Source organism: Aquarana catesbeiana, linkage group LG11, assembly GCF_042186555.1.
Source record: "Aquarana catesbeiana isolate 2022-GZ linkage group LG11, ASM4218655v1, whole genome shotgun sequence".
Classification (NCBI taxonomy): Eukaryota; Metazoa; Chordata; class Amphibia; order Anura; family Ranidae; genus Aquarana; species Aquarana catesbeiana.
Window position 1 is genome coordinate 218,435,548 of NC_133334.1, and position 21,307 is coordinate 218,456,854.

General features: G+C 42.4%; 1 protein-coding gene across 1 annotated transcript; it reads left to right on the forward strand.

Moving 5' to 3' along the window:
• The first annotated feature begins 295 nt into the window (after positions 1-295).
• Positions 296-11,664, forward strand: LOC141112462 (protein RD3-like). Its single transcript, XM_073605319.1, has 3 exons — positions 296-503; positions 2,215-2,528; positions 11,228-11,664. The coding sequence occupies exons 2-3, from the start codon at positions 2,224-2,226 to the stop codon at positions 11,538-11,540; spliced, it is 618 nt and encodes a 205-aa protein (XP_073461420.1). The 5' UTR covers positions 296-503; positions 2,215-2,223; the 3' UTR covers positions 11,541-11,664.
• The last annotated feature ends 9,643 nt before the right edge of the window (positions 11,665-21,307 follow it).

Sequence of the window (21,307 nt, forward strand, 5' to 3'; positions counted from 1 at the left end):
GCTCCTGCCCTGCCTTTCTATCAACATTTTACAATCCTTGAATTTAGTAAAGCTTTCATCTGAAGATAAAATCTGAATAACAGCAGATATATGAAAAACGCTTTATATGAGAAAGGCACACAAAGTGTTATAACACATCCCGCACCTGAGTTGAGCTTTTATAAAACGTATTTATGAGCTATTGTTATATAACTGGTCCATTGTATCCCAGTGAGGAGAATGCTGAGTGGGCCGAATCTGCAGATTACAGAGCATTACACAAGGCTTTAAAAAGTAGAGCTTGTCTAATGACAACGTGATGAGTGTAGAGACAGATGAGAAGGAAGACCGAAGGGAGTGTATTAAAAACAATGAGCATCTGAAAACTGAGACATAGGAAAAGATATAAAAAAGGAGCCAAGGAATAAGAAAACATACAATCTGTGGCCGATAACATTGGCCCTGAACAGGAGAAGAAATACCAGGACTAGGCATACTTCAGGAATACTTTGAGAAGAGCCCAGGTAATTGAGCGTCTACTGCTTTCCTTACAATAATTTGCCAGGAAATTTCAAAGAAACTGGATGTTATCAGCATTGTGTAGATGCTATTAATTTTTTTTATACTATGGGGTTGATTTATTTAAGGCAAATCCACTGTGCACTACAAGTGCACTGCAAGTGCACTTGGAAGTGCAGTCGCTGTAGGTTTGAGGGGAAGATTGAAATGAGGGGAAGCTCTGCTGATTTCTATCATCCAATCATGTACAAGCAAAAATACTGTTTTTTATTTACCTTGCATGCCCCCCTCAGATCTACAGCGACTGCACTTCCAAGTGCACTTGCCGTGTACTTGTAGTGCACAGTGGATTTGCCTTTAGTAAATAACCCCCCCCCCCCCCATTAGAATAGTAATATATAATAATATATTAAAAACTATATTATTTACTATATCACTATGCTTTTAGAACTGGCTTTTAGAAGTGCTCCTTCTCTCTCTCTCTATACTTTATGTATTCAGCATGAGTCTGTGACAAATTTTATGACAAAAAATTGAAATATGGCAAATGGTCAGGTACCTGCAATAATTAATTTTGCAATGTATGGGAGAAGGAGTTAAAGAGAACTAGACATATGTAATATGTTGGTATATGTAATAATATGAATTCCCACTCTTCATTTGTTAGGATACTGCACCTCCATGGATGATGTGATTTTTTTTTCTTTTACTTGCTTGTATTCTCTCTTTGTCAGAACATAAATATCAGCCCACAAAGCTTTCAAATCATGTGCCTAAGCTCAGTGCTGATACCCAAGAACAAATATACAACAAACAATCTATCTTGATTACACTAAGGAAAGCAAAAGATATTGTTAACGTACTGTTTTACATTCTTTCACTGGGCTACACAGAGTATTCATTATCAGCCTTGAGCTGGAGAAGGAGACATGTCAGCTTTAATAGGGGTTTACAGCCAAATCTAAACTGGCATGTCTGATCTGACAAGGAGGGAATACATGTGACTAACAGAAACTACTGCTGCATTAAAGGAGAAGTATGGGTATGGCTTTTTTCCCATATTCATACTTACCTAGGTGGATGCAGCATCGGTTTGATGCTACATTTGTCCCCTGGTGTCTCTGCAGTGAGAACCGAGCCATCGAACATCGCCGATGGCTCGGTTCTCTCAGCTCCCCGAGAGGTGAGCTGCTGACTGTCAATCAGCAGCTTTCCTGCTCTGCTCTTCCATGCTCACTGGAGCACTGAGCTGTGGAGGGGCAAGGAGCGGCCGTCTCAGCGGCTCGCTGAGAGGCTAAGACTGCCATCAGTCCAGGCACCTGGTGGATCCAGACTTCAGAAGTTGGGATGATGCGGTGCCTGGACTGATCTTGGTGACCCCAGCAGAAGCGGACTTCAGACTCTCTGCTGAAAACGGGTCAAAGGAGTGCAAAACGAATTGCACTCCTGTGACCATAGGAGAAGCCCAGCCAAAAGAGCTCAGGCTGGACTTCACCTTTAATATGAAAAACAAACACTCATTGCTTTCCTTTAATATGCACTGCAAACACATCGCAAAATGCATGAAAAATGTATTCATGCCTGCGTCAAGCACGCTTCAAATGCATGTAAACAGTCAAAAACACGCAATTATGTGCACTTTCTGGTGTGAATGAGCCCTAAAAATGCTATTTATTTAAATGACCTGTAACCTAAGGGTGATATTGTCTTTACTAGGTCCAGAGGATGTTCCTGGCAGGACTCTTTGGTTGGAATGACTCGGGAAACTCTGCACTGAAATTGGCACCCAGGAGTAGTGCAGAGCTGGTTACAGAGACTCTGATGTTAGAACTGGGAACCCATCTCAAACGTGCTGAAAAGCAGCAACGGGAGCGCTTTATTGAGTACCGTCGAGTGAAGAGTGGTGTGGACTATACATGGCTTGCTTCCATACCACGCCAAGGCTATGAGATCACCCCAGGTGACCAGCTGGAGCTTAGAGACATATGCTCCAAAATAAGCCCCTCTCAGTGTGGTCCTGCCATTCTCAGGTACAGTGACAAATGATGTGTCCTCAAAGCTCTATTCACAAGAGCATAATACATGCAGTATTTCTATTGTCATGTGTTGTTTTTTCACAATATTTTTTTTTTAATCCAGTAATACCATTACAATACAGTTCAATCTGCACATTTAATTAATAACTGACCTGTTCAGTATATAAAAGGCAATTCACAAAGAGAGGTTGTCTTTCTTAAAATACTGCTAGCTTTAGGTTGGTTATAATTGCTATTAACAATAGTTTTATAATTGCTACTATAAAAGGAGGAATCTATTGTGCAAGCCAAAAGGAAGAACTGTATGAGGTGGTGATAAAATAACCCTTTGTTAGCTAAATAATGATTCCTAAGAAAATAAGTCTTTCAACAGTTCTTTGATGGTTTTATGCAACAAATACAATTCCACACCTATGTAATATTTCTTTTTGTGTATAAAATATTACTAGAAGAAAACCAAGACAACATAATGAACAAGGTCTAAATAACTCATCCTAATAAACTGGGTCTATAGCATTTTGGAGAAGTTTAAGGAACTAATTCACATTGGAGCAAATGTAAAGGAGTACTATCAAAGTAGGATAAATGGCTTGGTCATGGAACGTGCCAAAACACCAGGGAGTATTAATATAGTAAGGCAGCCCACATACTAATCATTTTTTTCGTTCAACCAAAAAAAATTATTTAAAAATTATTAATATTTTTCGTTCAACCAATGGATTGAACGGAAAAAAAAATTATCTGATTCCCCCATCCATACACTTAATGTGAATGGGGGAATCCTTCCCGCTGTGGTATTTTATTCTGACCTTTGTCAAAATACAATGATAAGTGCTAAGCTGGTCATACATGGATCAAAATTTGTCTGGTTCAGCAAGGACTGGCTGAATTTCGATCCATGTATGGGCAGACTGGTTGTACACAAGTCGATCTATCAAAATTATAAAACCAGCCTGTCTGTTTTTATCTTGAATGATCAGCACCGCCAGATATAGCTGACAACACTGATCAGTGTACTCTGACAGTGGGGAAGGTTCAAATACAATAACACAGTGGGAGAGATTCAGATCATTTTTTTTTTTAATGAGCTGGTTGAATGGGAAAAAAAGATCAATGTAATGGGATGCCTAAGACTTTTCTTTCTATTTTTCTTTCTATTTTTTGAAAGACTAATACTGGGTTTACAGTTGTGCTCATAAGTTTACATAACCTGGCAGAATTTATGATTTCTTGGTAATTTTTCAGAGAATATGAATGATAACACAAAAACTTTTCTTTCACTCATGGTTAGTGTTTGGCTGAAACCATTTATTATCAGTCAACTGTGTTTACTCTTTTTAAATTGTAATGACAACATAAACTACCCAAATGACTCCGATCAAAAGTTTACATACCCCAGTTCTTAATACCTTTTATTGGATTGCCCCCTTTAACTTCAATGACAGCTTGAAGTCTTTCGTGGTATTTGTGGATGAGGCTCTTTATTTTCTCAGATGTTAAAGCTACCCATTCCACTTGGCAAAAAGCCTCCAGTTCCTGTATATTCTTGGGCTGTCTTGCATGAACTGCACATTTGAGATCTCCCCAGAGTGGCTCAATGATATTGAGGTCAGGAGACTGAGTTGGCCACTCCAGAACCTTCACTTTTTTCTGCTGTAGACAATGACAGGTTGACTTGGCCTTGTGTTTTGGATCATTGTCATGTTGGAATGTCCAAGTACTTCCCATGCGCAGCTTTCTGGCTGATGAACGCAAATGTTCCTCCGGTATTTTTAAAAAAAAATACTGCATTCATCTTTCCATCAATTTTTGACCAAATTTCCTGTGCCTTTGTAGCTCACACATGCCCAAAACATCAGCGATCCACCTCCATGTTTCACAGTAGGAATGGTGTACCTTTCATCATAGGCCTTGTTGACTCATCTACAAATGTAGCGTTTATGGTTGTGGCCAAAAAGCTCAATTTTGGTCTCATCACTCCAAATGACTTTGTGCCAGAAGGTTTGAGGCTTGTCTCTGTGCTGTTTGGTGTATTGTAAATGGGATACTTTGTGGCATTTGCGTAGTAATGGCTTTCTTCTGGCAACTCGACCATATAGCCCATCTTTCTTTAAGTGTCTCCTTATTGTGCATCTTGAAACAGCCACATCACAAGTTTTCAGGGAGCAGTTTTTTCGGGAGCAGTAATTTTAATAATGCTTAAAGTGAAACAATAAAAGTGTAATATTACTTTAAATTTCATACCTGGGGGGTGTCTATAGTATGCGGGTGACCCCGCCCCCCTCTGACACCGCGGGGAAAGCCATAGGGAAGTCCCCGTGCATCAGAGGGGGGTGGGGTCACCGGGTGGCCCTGCCCTCTGTTATATAAGCGCTGTCACCTGAACAGAAGCGTCACACTGCGGGAGACTCCCACTGAGGCGGATCGGAGGACAAAGCAGAGAAGAAGAAGCCGGAGGCAGATGCAGGATGAGAAGACCGAAGGAAGAAGCGGAGGAAGATAGAGGAAGAAGCGGGGGAAGAACAAGATGGAGGAAGAAGAAGAACACCGAAGAAAGAACAGAAGAAGATGGAAGAAGAAGCGGGGAAAGAAGCAGATATTAATAAAGATGACATTAATAAAAACCGTCTATTGTCTTTTTTTAACATTTTGGACACTTTTTAGTGAAATAGTAGGGGTACATTTGTACCCCATTACCAATTCACACAGGGGGGCGGGCCGGGATCTGGGGATCCCCTTGTTAAAGGGGGCTTCCAGATTCCGATAAGCTCCTCGCCCACAGACCCCCACAACCACCGGGTAAGGGTTGTGGGGATGAGGCCCTTCTCCCCATCAACATGGGGACAAGGTGCTTTGGGGGGCTACCCCAAAGCACCCTCCAAATGTTGAGGGCGTGGCCTGGTACGGTTCAGGAGGGGGGCGCTCTCTCGACCCCCCCTCTTTTCCTGCGGCCTGCCAGGTTGCATGCTCGGATAAGGGTCTGGTATGGATTTTTGGGGGGACCCCACGCCATTTTTTTTACATTTTGGTGCGGGGTTCCCCTTAAAATCCAGTCTGGTATGGATTTTGAGGGGGACCCCCCACGCCATTTTTTAAAACTTTTGGCACGGGGTTCCCCTTAATATCCATACCAGACCTGAAGAGCCTGGTATGGAATTTGGGGGGACCCCCACGCATTTTTTTAAAAAATTTTGGTTCGGGGTTCCCCTGTGGGGGAATCCCATGCTGTTTTTAATCAATGAACTTTTATGTGTATTGCCGGACCGATAATTCATTATAGCAGCAAGTAGTTTTGAATGACTTTTTTTCCTTTAGAAATGTCATTTTGCTGTAAGACTGTTCTAAACACGGGAAACATGCGCCACTTTACAGGCATACTACAGTACGAAACTTAAAGGAATATTACACTTTTATTGTTTCACTTTTATTGTTTAAGCATGATTAAAATCACTGCTCCCGAAAAAATGGCCATTTTTAAAACTGTTTTTTGCATTGATTCATGTCCCCTGGGGAGGACCCAGGTCCCCAAACATTTTTTATGACAATAAATTGCATATTAGCCTATAAAATTAGCACTTTTGATTTCTCCCATAGACTTTTAAAGGGTGTTCTTGCGGCTTTCGAATTTGCCGCGAACATCCCCAAATTGTTCGGTATTCGGCGAACGGGCGAACAGCCAATGTTCAAGTCGAATTCATGTTCGACCCGAATATAAAGCCCATCCCTACTCACTGACCTTTTATACACACACACTAATTACAAGCAAACAGATCACATGTGAGGATGGTTACTTTTAAAGGCCATTAAAAACCCCTTTGTGTCATTTTGTGTGCATGTTATCAGGCCAAAATCACCAGGGTATTTACAGGAACTGGAGGCTTTTTGCCAAGAGGAATGGGCAGCTTTACCATCTGAGAAGATAAAGAGCCTCATCCACAAATACCACAAAAGACTTCAAGCTGTCATGGATGTTAAAGGGGGCAATACACGGTATTAAGAATGTAAACTTTTGATCAGGGTCATTTGGGTAGTTTCTGTTGTCATTATGATTTAAGAAGAGTAAACACAGTTGATTGATAATAAATGGCTTCAGCCAAACACTAACCATGAGTGAAAGAAAACATTTTGTGTTATCATTAATATTCTCTGAAAAATGGTCAAGAAATCATAAATTCTGCCAGGGTATGTAAATTTATGAGCACAACTGTACATGTACCGAAAATCAGCTTCTGTCGAATGGTCATGCTGGAAAATCTGCACTTGACCAGTGCTTGCAACCAATGGCTGCAGCACTGATCTGTGTAACCTAATGAGGGGGAGTCCCCCCTTTCAGAATATAAAGACACAGTGGGGGAGATCCCTGCATCAACATGCTTGTGTTGGGGCAGGGATCTTTGAGGTTTTTTTGTTGTTTTACAAAGGATTTTATTAAAAATCAGTCCAACACACAAAGTCAACAGCAGTTAGAGGTTACATTGTATGGTGGTCAAGAACAGAACAGAAAAATATACATGTTCAAGGTTCGGCACCCATGGCAGCAATACTACTATCTGAAACATTATTAACCACTTCAGCCCTGGAAGATTTTACCCCCTTAATGACCAGAGCATTTTTTGCGATTCAACACTGCGTCGCTTTAACTGACTACGGTCGTGCGACTTTGTACCCAAGCAAAATTGACGTTACTTTTTCCCACAAATAGAGCTTTCTTTTGGCAGTATTTGATCACCTCTGCGGGTTTTTATTTTGTGCGCTTTAAACAAAGAAAGAACGACAATTTTGAAGAAAAAAGCAATATTTTTTACATTTTGCTATAATAAATATCCCCAAAAAAATATAAAAAAACTAATTTCTTTCTCAGTTTAGGACAATATGTATTCTTCTACATAATTTTGGTAAAAAAAAAAATCGCAATAAGTGTATATTGATGGTTTGTGCAAAAGTTATAGCGTCTACAAAATAGGGGATAGATTTATGGCATTTTTATTATCATTTTTTTTCATTAGTAATGGCGGTGATCTGCGATTTTTTATCGGGACTGCGACATTGTGGTGGGCAGATCGGACACTTTTGACACTATTTTGGAACCATTGATATTTATATAGCGACCAGAGCTAAAAATAGCCACTGATTACTGTGTAAATGTCACTGGCAGAGAAGGGGTTAAACACTAGGGGGCGATCAAGGGGTTAAATGTGTTCCCTCAGCACTGATCAATGTAAAAAAGACAGGGAAGGGGTTGCACTAGGGGACGATCAAGGCTTTAAGTGTTTTCCCAAGGTGTGTTCTAACTGTAGGGGGATGGTCTACCTCGGACATGACAGAGATCACTGCTCCCGATGACAGGGAGCAGTAGCTCCCTGTCATGTCACTAGGCAGAACATGGAAATGCCTTGTTTACATAGGCATTTCCCCGTTCTGCCTCTCCTCGTCGCGTTCGCGGGCCACCGGCGTACATCCACATGCGTGCGCCCGCAAGCCCCAGATTACGAAGGGACATACGGGTACGCCCTTTTGTGCACCCGTGCCATTCTGCCTACGTACATCGGCGTGCAGCGGTCGGGAAGCGGTTAAAAAAACTTTCTACTACAGTATATGTTGAAATAGAACCAAGGTATCCAGGCATACAGCCTATTGAGCAAGACATGAGAACTGATTGTCTGTGTATACTTGTAGGTAGAAATGCAATATACATAAAGATAGAAAAAAAGGGAAGAAATGGTGCTATCACCGTAACCATCTCAACCAGGACCGCGCCTGGCAACCCAATATGCATATGGAATAAGTGAGTAGAATAAAGTAGAAGTGGTAGAAAAGTAAGGAACTAGAGAAAGAGCTAGAAATAAAAGAGGAGAAGAAAAGAAGAGTCCCGCGAGGTGTGCGGCAGAGAAGCACTAAAGAAGCATATGATCAAACCTTAAAGGTTCGATATGAGCGATCCACAGTTGCCAGACCCGAAGACATTTTTCGTGGGTGTCTGAAAGTATAGCTGTCAGCTTCTTGTTTACCATAATGTCATTTATACGGTTTTTGACCACTTCAAAGCTAAGGGTAGGAGTTTTCCAAGCCTTTGCAATAGTTAATTTAGTTGCAGTAACCAGATGTAAGGCCAGTTGACATTCCGGACAAAGCAATTCTGCAATCGGTTTGCAAAGAAGAGCCTCGTAGGCGATCGGAAACGGAAGTTCTCTTTCCAAAGTCTTCTGGGACACATGACAGGTCCCAGAAGACTTCGGGACCAGTCACAGAGCGCAGCGTCGCTCATGCATGCACAGTGGGAGAGAGGACGCAGGGTGAAAACGGCAAGGGTGAGTGCACCACTCGATCACGAGAAAGGTGAGTGGCTGTTTATTAAAAGTCAGCAGCTACACTTTTTCTAGCTGCTGACTTTTAATAAACCTAAAAACGGCTGGAACTCCACTTTAAGAGAGGGTTAAAACCATTGCCATTTTTTTTTTGAGACACTAAAAGAAGGGAAAGGAAAACTACTCTCAGACAGTCACTGAAAAAGGTCTCCCTATTAGAAGATTTCCCCTAAGCTCCTGTTCCGGTGAGAACTATGGGATTGTATCGTTTTGAATTTACCATCACATTCTATCCTCATGACAATGTTACCAGGACAAACAGAGAATATGAATTTCACCAGTAAAGATGTAGGCGGCAGTACAAACCTGATGGAGTTTCTTGTTGTTATGCCGTGTACACACAGGCGGACTTTTCGACCGGACTGGTCCGACGGACTTTCCCACGGACTTTCGACGGACTTTTGACGGACTTCCGACGGACTTTTGAACCAAAGGATTTGCATACACACAATTACACCAAAGTCCGACGGATTTGTACGTGATGACGTACGACCGGACTAAAATAAGGAAGTTGATAGCCAGTAGCCAATAGCTGCCCCAGCATCAGTTTTTGTCCGTCGGACTAGCATACAGACAAGCGGATTTTTCGACCGGACTCGAGTCCGTCGGAAAGATTTGAAACATGTTTCAAATCTAAAGTCCGTCAGATTTTCGACTGGAAAAGTCCGCTGAAGGTCCGATGAAGCCCACACACGAACGGATTGCCCGCCAGAATAGGTCTGTCGGACCAGTCCGGTCGAAAAGTCCGCTCATGTGTACGCGGCATTAGAGACACGTTAACACACCTGCTAATAAAAGTGGTATTACATCCACATACATATATATAAAATAAATTACTTCTTGTCATGGGGTGTAAAATGTTCAGATCGTTTTTTTCTGGAATATAATTCATCCATTAGTACAGTATAAACTATATACTATAGCCATCCACTTTAGGCTGTGCAGGTATGAGAGCTGCAGCTGTCATACAATGAAGGGGTCCTATAATTTGCCTGCCCTCCTTTCCCCTTGTCCATTCACAGAATACCTTGTTTACTGTAAACAGAAGTTCAGCACTGACTGAAGTATCCAGCAAATACTAATAAATTAATTATATGGCAATATAAACTTGCTGAACATTTTATACCATATGACAAGAGAGAATCGTTTTCTTTACCTTAAAGTGGAGGGCCACCCTGAAAAAAAAAAAAATTCACCAAAAATCCTAAAAAAAATAAAAAAAAAAAATTTGAAAAAAAAAAAAAATTAAACTTACCTAAACCCTTGTTGCTAGGCAGTCTTCCTAATCTGCCTCTTCCTATTCCGTGGTGTGTTCTGCTCCTCGGTGAGCGGCCCCGTTGTCTTCCGGGAACTGTGTGTGTTCCCAGAACACCACGGGGCCATTCACAGAGCGCCGCGCCGCTCGCGCGTGCGCAGTAGGAAACTGCCAGTGAAGCCGCAAGGCTCCACTGCCTGTTTCCCTTAGTTAGGATGGCGGTGCCGGGACCCGAGAGCCGAGGGATGGGTCGGCCTCGGGCGGCCGACATCGCGGGTACCCAGGACAGGTAAGTCTACTTATTTAAAGTCAGCAGCTACAGTGTTTGTAGCTGCTGACTTTTACATTTTTTTTTTTTAAGGCCGGAATCCCGCTTTTTATATACTGTTTGTGGATGGAGTTCTTTTTTTAACCCACATTTTGGCTACCTGCACAATAATATTAAATAAAGCCCACACTAAATACATATGGCTCCTAAAAGGGAAGTCCATTAGGAGGGGATCATTCAAGTGAGTTGAGTTTTATGTACAGATTATACTCAATTGTGTGCCCCTGTTCCACTATAATCTGTAACTATCAATGTTATACAGGAGCAGGTTAACAAACTTAAGTGTATGTTTGTAATGGAGTACAATTTTTTACCTGGGTTTTAATGAAAATCTAAACCAAAGATATAGCATGGTTGTATAACATTGACATTTCTTGTTAACATGGCTGTGGTGAGCAAAGAATTTTTATGCATTCCCTGTAACAATGCTGGTCATTAGAAGCTTCTTCCGAAGACCAAAACTATCTTTTTACAGAGATGACAATGGAGGTTTTGACTTTTCAGGTTGGACCCCATACAATGCTGTTTTACAAGATCCTGTTTCAACTCTCATGCTAAGCCACTGGTTCAGCTATTCTGTAGAGCATACCTGTGCAAACATTTCATAGTATATGACTTCACAGTATGGTCAAGTTAGTTTTCAAAAGGCCTCTGCAATTTTTAGCATGAATAATTTTTAATGTAAAAAAATGTAGTTAAAATCAATTGGTTTTAAATGACTTTTGGGTTTTGGCTTAATGTGCAGATTTCGCAGATTGATGCTGGAGTTTGAACCTGATGGAGCAGAGATCCCACGTCTCTTCCGTTCAGTTTTGCAAGATTTTGTGGCCCAAGAAGAGGAGCAGCGCAGGAAGAAGCAAGATGTGCCCTGGGAGAAGCGTAGGAGAGCTAAGAGCCTGGCAACATTCAGTTTTAAGCCTCCTCGTCTACGTGTCAACCCCTTCCAGCTAGAGGACAGTCATGGATCAGATACTGAAAGTGAGCTGGCAGGTGCTGGAAGAGCAAGGAGCAAGAGTATGCCAGAAGTTAGCATGACAAGGGAAGTACATTGTGATTGAAGCTAGTGTACCTCCAAGGGTGTAACATACAGCCATTGCAGAGGTTCTCAATAACAGTATACTGCATGTAAAAAAAAAAAACAATGCATATTGACTACAACATTGTTCAGACTGTATATTCCTGGAGTTCCTGTAAAGATCATCTCCACCACCTGTTATGTGTACATAAAAGTTATAGAGTGACTTTAATTATTTTTATTTTTTATAGCCAATTTATGATGATGTCCTTTTGTCAATCGTTAACATTTGCACCCAATTTTCTGTTGTGTAGGAAGAAGGACCTGTCAGTCAAATTGAAGTTGGAGATAAAAGAAATGGGGTGCTATGAAACACTTTTGCTTTCTAATAAACAGGTTAATTAAATAATTTTATTATTTAAGTTATTTAAAAGTGGCCCTTGTTAGAAGGAACCTGTTAAGATAGAAACATGGAAGATGCCACTGCTGATTTGTCTCTAGAGGGTGAGGGGCTGTTATTCTTGTCTTTCCTTTAATAATTGAGAAATGACTGACCTGGCACAAGCAGGTGTCATATCTTCTAATATACTTATTCTGGATCCATGAGAATTGAAGAAAGAATAAGCATGGACGCCCCAGAACTTGCATTAGCAAAAGTCAGCAAAAGCAGCTCCCATATTCCTATCCTGACAGATTTAAATGAGAATGACACTTGTGGGCAATAGCACAGTAGTATTAGCATATGTGCAATGAGAAAACACATCCAAAGGTCTGTATGTAGCAGCCTGGGTATGCTTTATATGAAATCATCCTCCTATGACATTTTATCACCACCTGCTTTGAAAACCACAGGTCTTTCTAACCCACATTTTTTACTGAAGATATATGAACAAAGCCTTAAGAATTAAAAATTAGAGAATTGCATTCCAATCATTGCAGTGTTTTATAGAAAATGTTTTGCACATTGATTACTGCTACTGGTCATCACCTATTATTGGTTTCTAGATTTTCTTCATTACTATAGCTGTCACTGGCAGCAAAATTCCTGAAGATCATAGATGCACCTTATGCACATTTTTATGCACCTTATGTCCTCGCAGTTACATGTACAGTTGTGCTCATAAGTTTACATACCCTGGCAGAATTTATGATTTCTTGGCCATTTTTAAGAGAATATGAATGATAACACAAAAACTTTTCTTTCACTCATGGTTAGTGTTTGGCTGAAGCCATTTATTATCAATCAACTGTGTTTACTATTTTTAAATCATAATGACAACAGAAACTACCCAAATGACCCTGATCAAAAGTTTACACACCCCAGTTCTTAATACTGTGTATTGCCCCCTTTAACATCAATGACAGCTTGAAGTCTTTTGTGGTATTTGTGGATGAGGCTCTTTATCTTCTCAGATGGTAAAGCTGCCCATTCCTCTTGGCAAAAAGCCTCCAGTTCCTGTAAATTCTTGGGCTGTCTTGCATGAACTGCACGTTTGAGATCTCCCCAGAGTGGCTCAATAAAATTGAGGTCAGGAGACTGAGATGGTCACTCCAGAACCTTCACTTTATTCTGCTGTAGCCAATGACAGGTCGACTTGGCCTTGTGTTTTGGATCATTGTCATGTTGGAATGTCCAAGTACATCCGATGCGCGGATTCCTTGCTGATGGATGCAAATGTTCCTCCGGTATTTTTTGATAACATACTGCATTTATCTTGCCATCTATTTTGACCAAATTTCCTGTGCCTTTGTAGCTCACACACAGGGCTGGTGCAAGGATTTTTGACACCCTAGGCGAAAACCTCATTTTGCTGCCCCCCCCTGGTTCCACCTCTGACTCCACCCCCTTTGCCCTGCCCATGTATACCCCACCTTTTTAATGAAGCGCCCATCAAATGCAGCCCACCAGCGCCCATCAAATGCAGCCTCGCCAGCGCTCATCAAATGCAGCCTTACCAGCGCCCATCAATGCAGCCTCACCAACGCCCATCAAATGGCGCCTCACCAACGCCCATCAAATGCAGCCTCACCAGTGCCCATCAAATGCAGCCTGATCAGTGCCCATCAAATGGAGCCTACCAGCAGCCATCAATGCACCCTACCAGCGCCCATCAATAAATGTTTGCTTGCTTTCATTCATTAGGGAGTCGGGACACAGACACAGTCCTCCACCACCACTGTGCCTCTGATACTATGTGTGATCGGAGCAGCGGCTGCCTGCTGATGCTGAGACTAAAGCCTTGTACACACGGTTCGATTGTTGGCAAGGGATTGTTTGTTGACAGACCGTTTTCCTAAAATCTTACCATTAGTACGCTCCTTTTGTCCAATTTTCGGCCAACAAATGCTGGATGACAGGATAGTAAATTTTTGGCGGACAACGGCCTGACATCTGATTTCCGTATAGTCAGTATACAAATCCATCACACAAAAGTCGAAAGTACAAACATGCATGCTCGGAATCAATGCTCACCAAACACGAAATTAGCAGAAAGGGGCCCAAAGGGTGGCGCTCAAGAGCTGAAATTCCTCATAGTATGTCAATACGTTCGTGTTTATGGCATGGCAAATTGTGTAACGTTAGTATGCAAGACAAGATCCTGACACACACCCTTTTGACAAAAATCAGACGCTCAGTTGGTCAACAATCGCACTGTGTGTTCGAGGCTTTAGTTGCTTACTGCAGAGAGTAGAGAGTAGGAACACCAGTGGCCGGGCGCCTTAGGCAGCAGTGCGCTGTAGGCGGCTGCCTACTTTGTCTAGTGGTAGCACCGGCCCTGCTCACACATCTCCGAAACATCAGCGCCCCCCCTCTGTGTTTCACAGTAGGAATGGTGTACCTTTCATCATAGGCCTTGTTGACTCCTCTGCAAATGTAGAGTTTATGGTTGTGGCCAAAAAGCTCCATTTTGGTCTCATTACTCCAAATGACTTTGTGCCAGAAGGTTTGAGGCTTGTCTCTGTGCTGTTTGGCATATTGTAAGCGGGATACTTTGTGGCATTTGCATAGTAATGGCTTTCTTCTGGCGACTTGACCATGCAGCCCATCTTTCTTCAAGTGCATCTTGAAACAGCCACACCATGTTTGTGGGTTTTTCTTTGCTTCCCAAACAATTTGCCTGGCAGTTGTGGCTGAAATTTTAGTTGGTCTACCTGACCGTGGTTTGGATTCAACAGAACCCCTCATTTTCCACTTCTTGATTAGAGTTTGAACACTGCTGGTTGGCATTATCAATTCATTGGATATCTTTTTATATCCCTTTCTTGTTTTATACAATTCAACTACCTTTTCCCACAGATCCTTTGACAATTTTTTTGCTTTCCCCATGACTCCAGAACCCCATGAATCCAGAAATGTCAGTGCAGCACTGGATGAAAGATTCAAGGGTCTGTCAGGAGTCCAGAAACTCATTGACCTTTTATATACACACACACACACACACACAAACACACACACACACACTAATTACAAGCAAATAGAACACAGGTGAGGATGGTTACCTTTAATAACCTTTAATAACCATTCAAACCCCTTTGTGTCAACTTGTGTGCATGCTATCAGGCCAAAATCACCAGGGTATGTAAACTTTTGATCAGGGTCATTTGGGTAGTTTCTGTTGTCATTATGATTTAAAAATAGTAAACACAGTTGATTGATAACAAATGGATTCAGCCAAACACTAACCATGAGTGAAAGAAAAGTTTTTGTGTTATCATTCATATTCTCTGAAAAATGGCCAAGAAATCATAAATTCTGCCAGGGTATGTAAACTTACGAGCACAACTGTATATGCATATTCACAAATGAAAGCTTGCACCCAGCACAGATGAGAGCATTGAAGTTTTCAAAAAAGCTGTCTACTGTAATGAGAGCTTTGCATGGCACAGATTATATGCCAATACGGATATGCAAATGTCATGGGCTATATATATATATATATATATATATATATATATATATATATATATATACATACAGAGGAACCTCAAAATACACACACCACTTTAATGTCCTTCAGAATGAAGATCCTATGTACTGTATACTGTGACTATGAATATTTGGTAATTTTTAGACTTGCATAGACCAAGATGCTGGCTAAGCATAGTGGAAAGAAGCACTGTTAACTGGCTGAAATGATGGAAACCGCTCTAAAAATATATGCACGTGTATATAAACTGCCCATGAATTAAATGTAATTATATCTAGATCCAATTGTAAGCCTGTGTGGCTGCATTCTGTCAGTGTAAGACAATTGTTTTATAACTTTTTTTTTTTAAAATAAATTAACATTTGTTTACAATAAAACACATTGTCTAGCATTTTTTATGGACACAAGGCACCTTATGAATACATTATTATTACTATTATTATTACAGGTACTTATATAGCGCCATGTATGTAAACTCATAGTTACACAGTTAGCCTGGTTGAAAAAAGACACCATCAAGTTCAACCAATAAAAGGCTGAAAACAAAATTATACATTCCTATACCCACAGGTTATCAAGAGGAAGGCAAAAAACCCCAACAAAGCATGATCCAATTTGCTCCAGGAGGGGAAACAATTCTTTCCTGATCCTCCAAGCGGCAATCGGATATTCCCTGGATCAGCTTTACTCATAAATGTTAGTATACAGTTAGATTATGTACATTTAGGAAGGAATCCAGGTCTTTTTTAAAGCAATCTACTGAGCTGGACAGAACCACCTCTGGAGCGAGCCTATTCCACATTTTCACAGCACTGTGAAGAAATCTTTATGTATTTGGCGATCAAATCTCTTTTCCTCCAGGCTTAAAGTATGCCCCCTCTGTGATGATCTTAAAGTTCACTATATGGACCACGTATGTAATTGTACATGTTGATCATATCCTCTTTTTAGAGAGAATAAATTCAGTTCCTCTAATCTTTCCTCATAGCTGAGTTCTTCCATTCCTCTTATCAGTTTGGTTGACCTTCTCTGCACTTCTCCTTTTTGAGAACTGGTGCCCAAAACTGAACTGCATATTCCAGATGAGGTCTCGCTAATGATTTGTACAGGGGCAAAATGATATTGCTCTCTCTGGAGTTCATACCTCTCTTAATACAAGAAAGGATTTTGCAAAGAGTAAAGAGTTTTAAATAACACCTACATCAAACCCCCCTCCTTCTTTACCTGTACATGTCATGAATAGCTGTTTGTCAGACAGCTAAGGGGAACGTAGCTGCTCACAGTAATTGTGAAATCTTATGCCCTGTACACACGACCAGTTTTGCCATTGGAATAAACTCCGAAGGCTTCTCCGACGGAATTCCATTCAAGCGGTCTTGCCTACACGCGGTCAAACCAAAGTCCGACCGTCAAGAACGCGGTGACATACAACACGTACGACGGGACTAGAAAAAGAAAGTTCAATAGCCAGTAGCCAATAGCCTCCATCTCGTACTTGCTTCAGAGCATGCGTCGTTTCTGGTCCGTCAGAACAGCATACAGACGAGTGTTTTTCCCGATAGGAATTGGTACTGTCGGAAATATTTAGAACATGTTCTATTTCTAGGTCCGTCAGAATTTTCTAAAAAAAAAGTCCGATGAGGCATACACACAATCGGAATATACGATGAAAAGCTTCCGTCTGACTTTTTCTGTCGGATATTCCGCTCGTGTGTACGCGGCATTAGTGGGACTTTTTGGAAGCTAGCGATATATTTAGTAGACCGCAAAATTCTACGTGCAAAAACTAGTTCAGCTTAACTTTCCCAGATACAAATACGTATAGAGTTCTAAATATGGATATCTTTTTAATGGGTAAATGAACCAGTAGTCCAGGAAATATGTAATTGTGATGCAAAAGCTGGTATATATATATATGTTGTAAACGCCCATAAGCAGGGCCGTCTTTAACCACTTGCCGACCACCGCATGTACATTTACGTCGGCAGAATGGCACAGCTGGGCAAATGGGCGTACCTGTACGTCTCTTTGAATTTCCCGTTGTGCCGGCGCGTGCGCGCCCCCGTCGCATGCTTCGTGATCTCGCCCGCGGGTCCCGCGGACTCGATGACGGAAGAGGTAGAACGGGGAGATGCTTTTGTAAACAAAGCATTCCCCGTTCTGCCTAGTGACAGGACAGTGATCTACTGCTCTCTGTCATCGAGAGCAGCGATCACTGTCCTGTGTGTTCGAGCCCAGCCCCCTGACAGTTAGAATCACTCTCTAGGACACACGTAACCCCTTCAATGCCCCCTAGTGGTTAACCCCTTCACTGCCAGTGTCATTTACACAGTAATCAATGCATTTTTATAGCACTGATCGCTCGATAAATGACAATGGTCCCAAAATAGTGTCAAAAATGTGTCCGCCATAATGTCGCAGTCATGATAAAAATCGCAGATCGCCGCCATTACTAATAAAACAAATAATAATAAAAATGCCATAAAACTATCCCCTATTTTATAGACGCTATAAATTTTGTGCAAACCAATCAATAAACGCTTATTGCGATTTTTTTTTTTAACCAAAAATATGTAGAAGAATACATAATGTCCTAAACTGAGGAAAAAAATATTTTTTTATATATTTTTGGGGGATATTTATTACAGCAAAATGTAAAAAATATTGCTTTTTTTTCAAAATTGTTGCTCTTTTTTTGTTTATAGCGCAAAAAATAAAAATCGCAGAGATGATCAAATACCACCAAAAGAAATTGTGGGGAAAAAAGGACGTCAATTTTGTTTGGGTACAACGTCGCACGACCGCACAATTGTCAGTTAAAGCGACGCAGTGCCGAACGGCCCGGTCATTGAGCTGCCAAATCCTCTGGGGCTGAAGTGGTTAAGGCAAGGCAAAAGGGGCAGCTGCCCTGGGCCCTGTCATTGTTGTGGGGCCCAGAGCAGCTGCCTTATACTTGCCAACTATCCTGGTTTAAATTCCCTTGTCCCTTGAAGTTTAAGTCTTGTGTTGTGTCCCAATATCTCAGTGTGAAGTGCTGCTACTAATGCTGCCCAGTTCTGCCCTTTTGTTACGGATGACTCACCTGCAGACCCTGTGTTTACATGTAAATAATCGGCATTCATATGTAAATAGTGGCGGCATTCATATGTAAATAGTGGCAGCCAGCAGCATTGATATTTAAATAAAGGCAGCATTCATATGTATATCATGTCCCCCTGAGGTCACATCCACCATTACCTATACTGAATGCTGCCCACTGGGGAGGTAAAAAGGCATGCTTGAAAGTACTGCCTGCAACTGTGGACATTAAGCCGAACATCTGCCTGTTCTGCAAAGGTAAGCAAATTGTTGAGGTTCGCAGATGTAGGCAGAGAAGGAATTACAGTTTGGGGTGCACAGGTGAGCAAGGAGGGGATGTAAAGAGGTAAGGAAGGTGAATGCAAAGATAAGCAAAGGAGGCAGGTAGAGTTAATGGGGGGGGAGGGTTGGAGTGGAGAGGATGGGCAAGATTTGGGGTGCAGAGGTTAGCAGGGGTTTTAGGATGCAAAGGTGTACTGGCAGGGTGGATAAAGATGTAGGTAGCGTGTAGGGCAGCCCATTCATTTCAATGGGATGCTCTATGCGCTAGAAATGCAGAAGAAAGTCCCTAACCCTTTTTCAAAATCACATGGTGCAAAGGCACATGTCAGCAGATGCGTGAGAGTGTCATTAACAATTGATGGCACTGCTGTGTATCTGCTAAAGGGCGGCATGTTTCTGTGGTATCAGGAAAGCGATTTTGCATGCGTTCCCGACACACTCAAATGTGAACGCAGGCTTAATGACTCAGTTACATTGGCGGTCAGTGGAAATCTTCTCATTATATTGGGGCTTGGTGTAGAATCCTTTACATTAGTGGTCACTATAAATCCCTCCTTACATTGGTGATTACTGTGAAAGCTTCTATTACATTAGTGGTCAGTGTAAACCCCTGTTACAATGGTGGCCAATGTGGAAACTCCACTTTATTACTGGCAGAAGCCCTAACAGAAAAAATTCAGAGAAACAGAGAACGCTCAGACGGGGGCCCTAGAGGGGAAAAAGGGAGTTATGTGCCAAAATTGGGGAGGAATCAATGCGCATATTGCAAAGAATAGGGACACTGAACCAGACCCTACTTCCAATCTGATGGACAGTCTGTCCTACAACTGCCCCATCCCTCTGAGACCCTTATTATGGTCCTCAACATGCCAAAGGAGGGGGAATGGAGAATGTTTACTCCAACAGAAGACCCACTCCCGCCCCCTGCAGGACTACAACATATCCCGGGAGTATAAGAAGAAGAGGACAACCCGCCAGGGCTAGCCAGGCACATCCCACTAAGCCTTATTGAGTTAAAACCAGGAGCTACCCCAGTCAGTCTGAAGCAGTACCCAGTCCCCCGCAAAGCCCTAGTGGGAATCCAAAAGTACTTGAATAAATTCCTGCACTATGGTATCCTGAAGCCCTGCCAGTCACCCTGGAATCCTCCCCTGCTCCCAGTGCAGAAACCTGGAAAAATGGACTACTGTCCCGTTTGAGACCTAAGAGCTGTTAATTAGGCTGCGGTGACCATCCACCCAGTGGTCCCAATCCCATACAACCTATTGGGACTAATACCTGGGGGAGCCACCCATCTTACATAGTTACATAGTAGGTGAGGTTGAAAAAAGACACAAGTCCATCAAGTCCAACCTATGTGTGTGATTATGTGTCAGTAAAACTGTGTAAAATCTCACAGTCCTAGATCTGAAAGATGCCTTTTTCTGCCTCACAGTGGCAGAACAATCCCAGCGCATTTTTGCCTTTCAATGGGAAGACCCAGACACCGGAGTTAAGGGACAACTGACATGGACACCCTTACCCCAGGGGTTCGAAAACTCCCCCACCTTATTTGGAGCAGCCTTAACCCAAGACCTAAAGTCCTTCAGGTCAGACCCTGAGAGTAGGGTCGGGTCCTTCTTCAGTACACGGATGACCTTTTGATTGCAGCCAAAAACCGAGGAGAGTGCCTCCAAGCCACAAATGAACTGTTGCAGTTACTGTGGGAGGCAGGCTATAAGGCAGTGGTTCCCAACCTGTGGGTCATGACCCCATCAGGGGTCAAATGTCGATTTGCCAGGAGTCACCAAATCCAGGGCTGTTCCTGGAGCCTGCACCGCTTTCCCAGCCTTTACGCAGCAGGGCTGTTCGTGGAGCCTGTGGCCGCCCAACTGGGTTGTTCCTGGAGCCCGCGGCTGCCCATTCAGTTCACGGCATGGCTGGGGGGTGGAGACTAGAGGTCAGCTGACTGGTGAGGAACTTGAAGTGGGAGGGGCTGGAAGAGACTCTATATCCTGATTTCGGCATAGGTGTCACTGCTTCGAGACACCACAAAGTCAGAGACACAGTGAAGCCAGGGACACAGTGAGTAACACTGCCTGTGATTATAGTTGCCTTTAAAAGTCCCTACTACAGTTCTCAGATCAGCAGATGATCTTGATCAAGACCACCTAAGTTGGCTGATCAGAACTCCCCCCCAGCACTGCCACTGATTACCCCCGCCCCCCCCCCCCCCCCCCCCCCACAACTTGGGAAATTTTATCAAGGGGTTATGGCACCAGAAAGGTTGAGAACAACTGCTATAAGGTATCCAGGAAAAAAGCTCAATCGTGCCAACCAAGAGACTGTAAAATACCTGGGGTTCAGAGTATCACAAGGCGAGAGACAGTAGGGAGATTAGGCAGGAAAGAAGCTGTTTGGCAGATCCCCACCCCAACCAGCAGGTACCAAATATGAGAATTCCTGGGAGCAGCAGGATTCTGCTGGATTTGGACTTTGCCACCAAAGCCAGCCCCCCCTATGAATCCACAAAGGGGGGAGA

Coding starts and splice junctions, on each gene's coding strand:
- LOC141112462 (XM_073605319.1), top strand. CDS start 2,224: ATGTTCCTGGCAGGACTCTTTGGTTGGAATGACTCGGGAAACTCTGCA. Junction 2,529..11,227: donor TGTGGTCCTGCCATTCTCAG/GTACAGTGACAA, acceptor CTTAATGTGCAG/ATTTCGCAGATTGATGCTGG.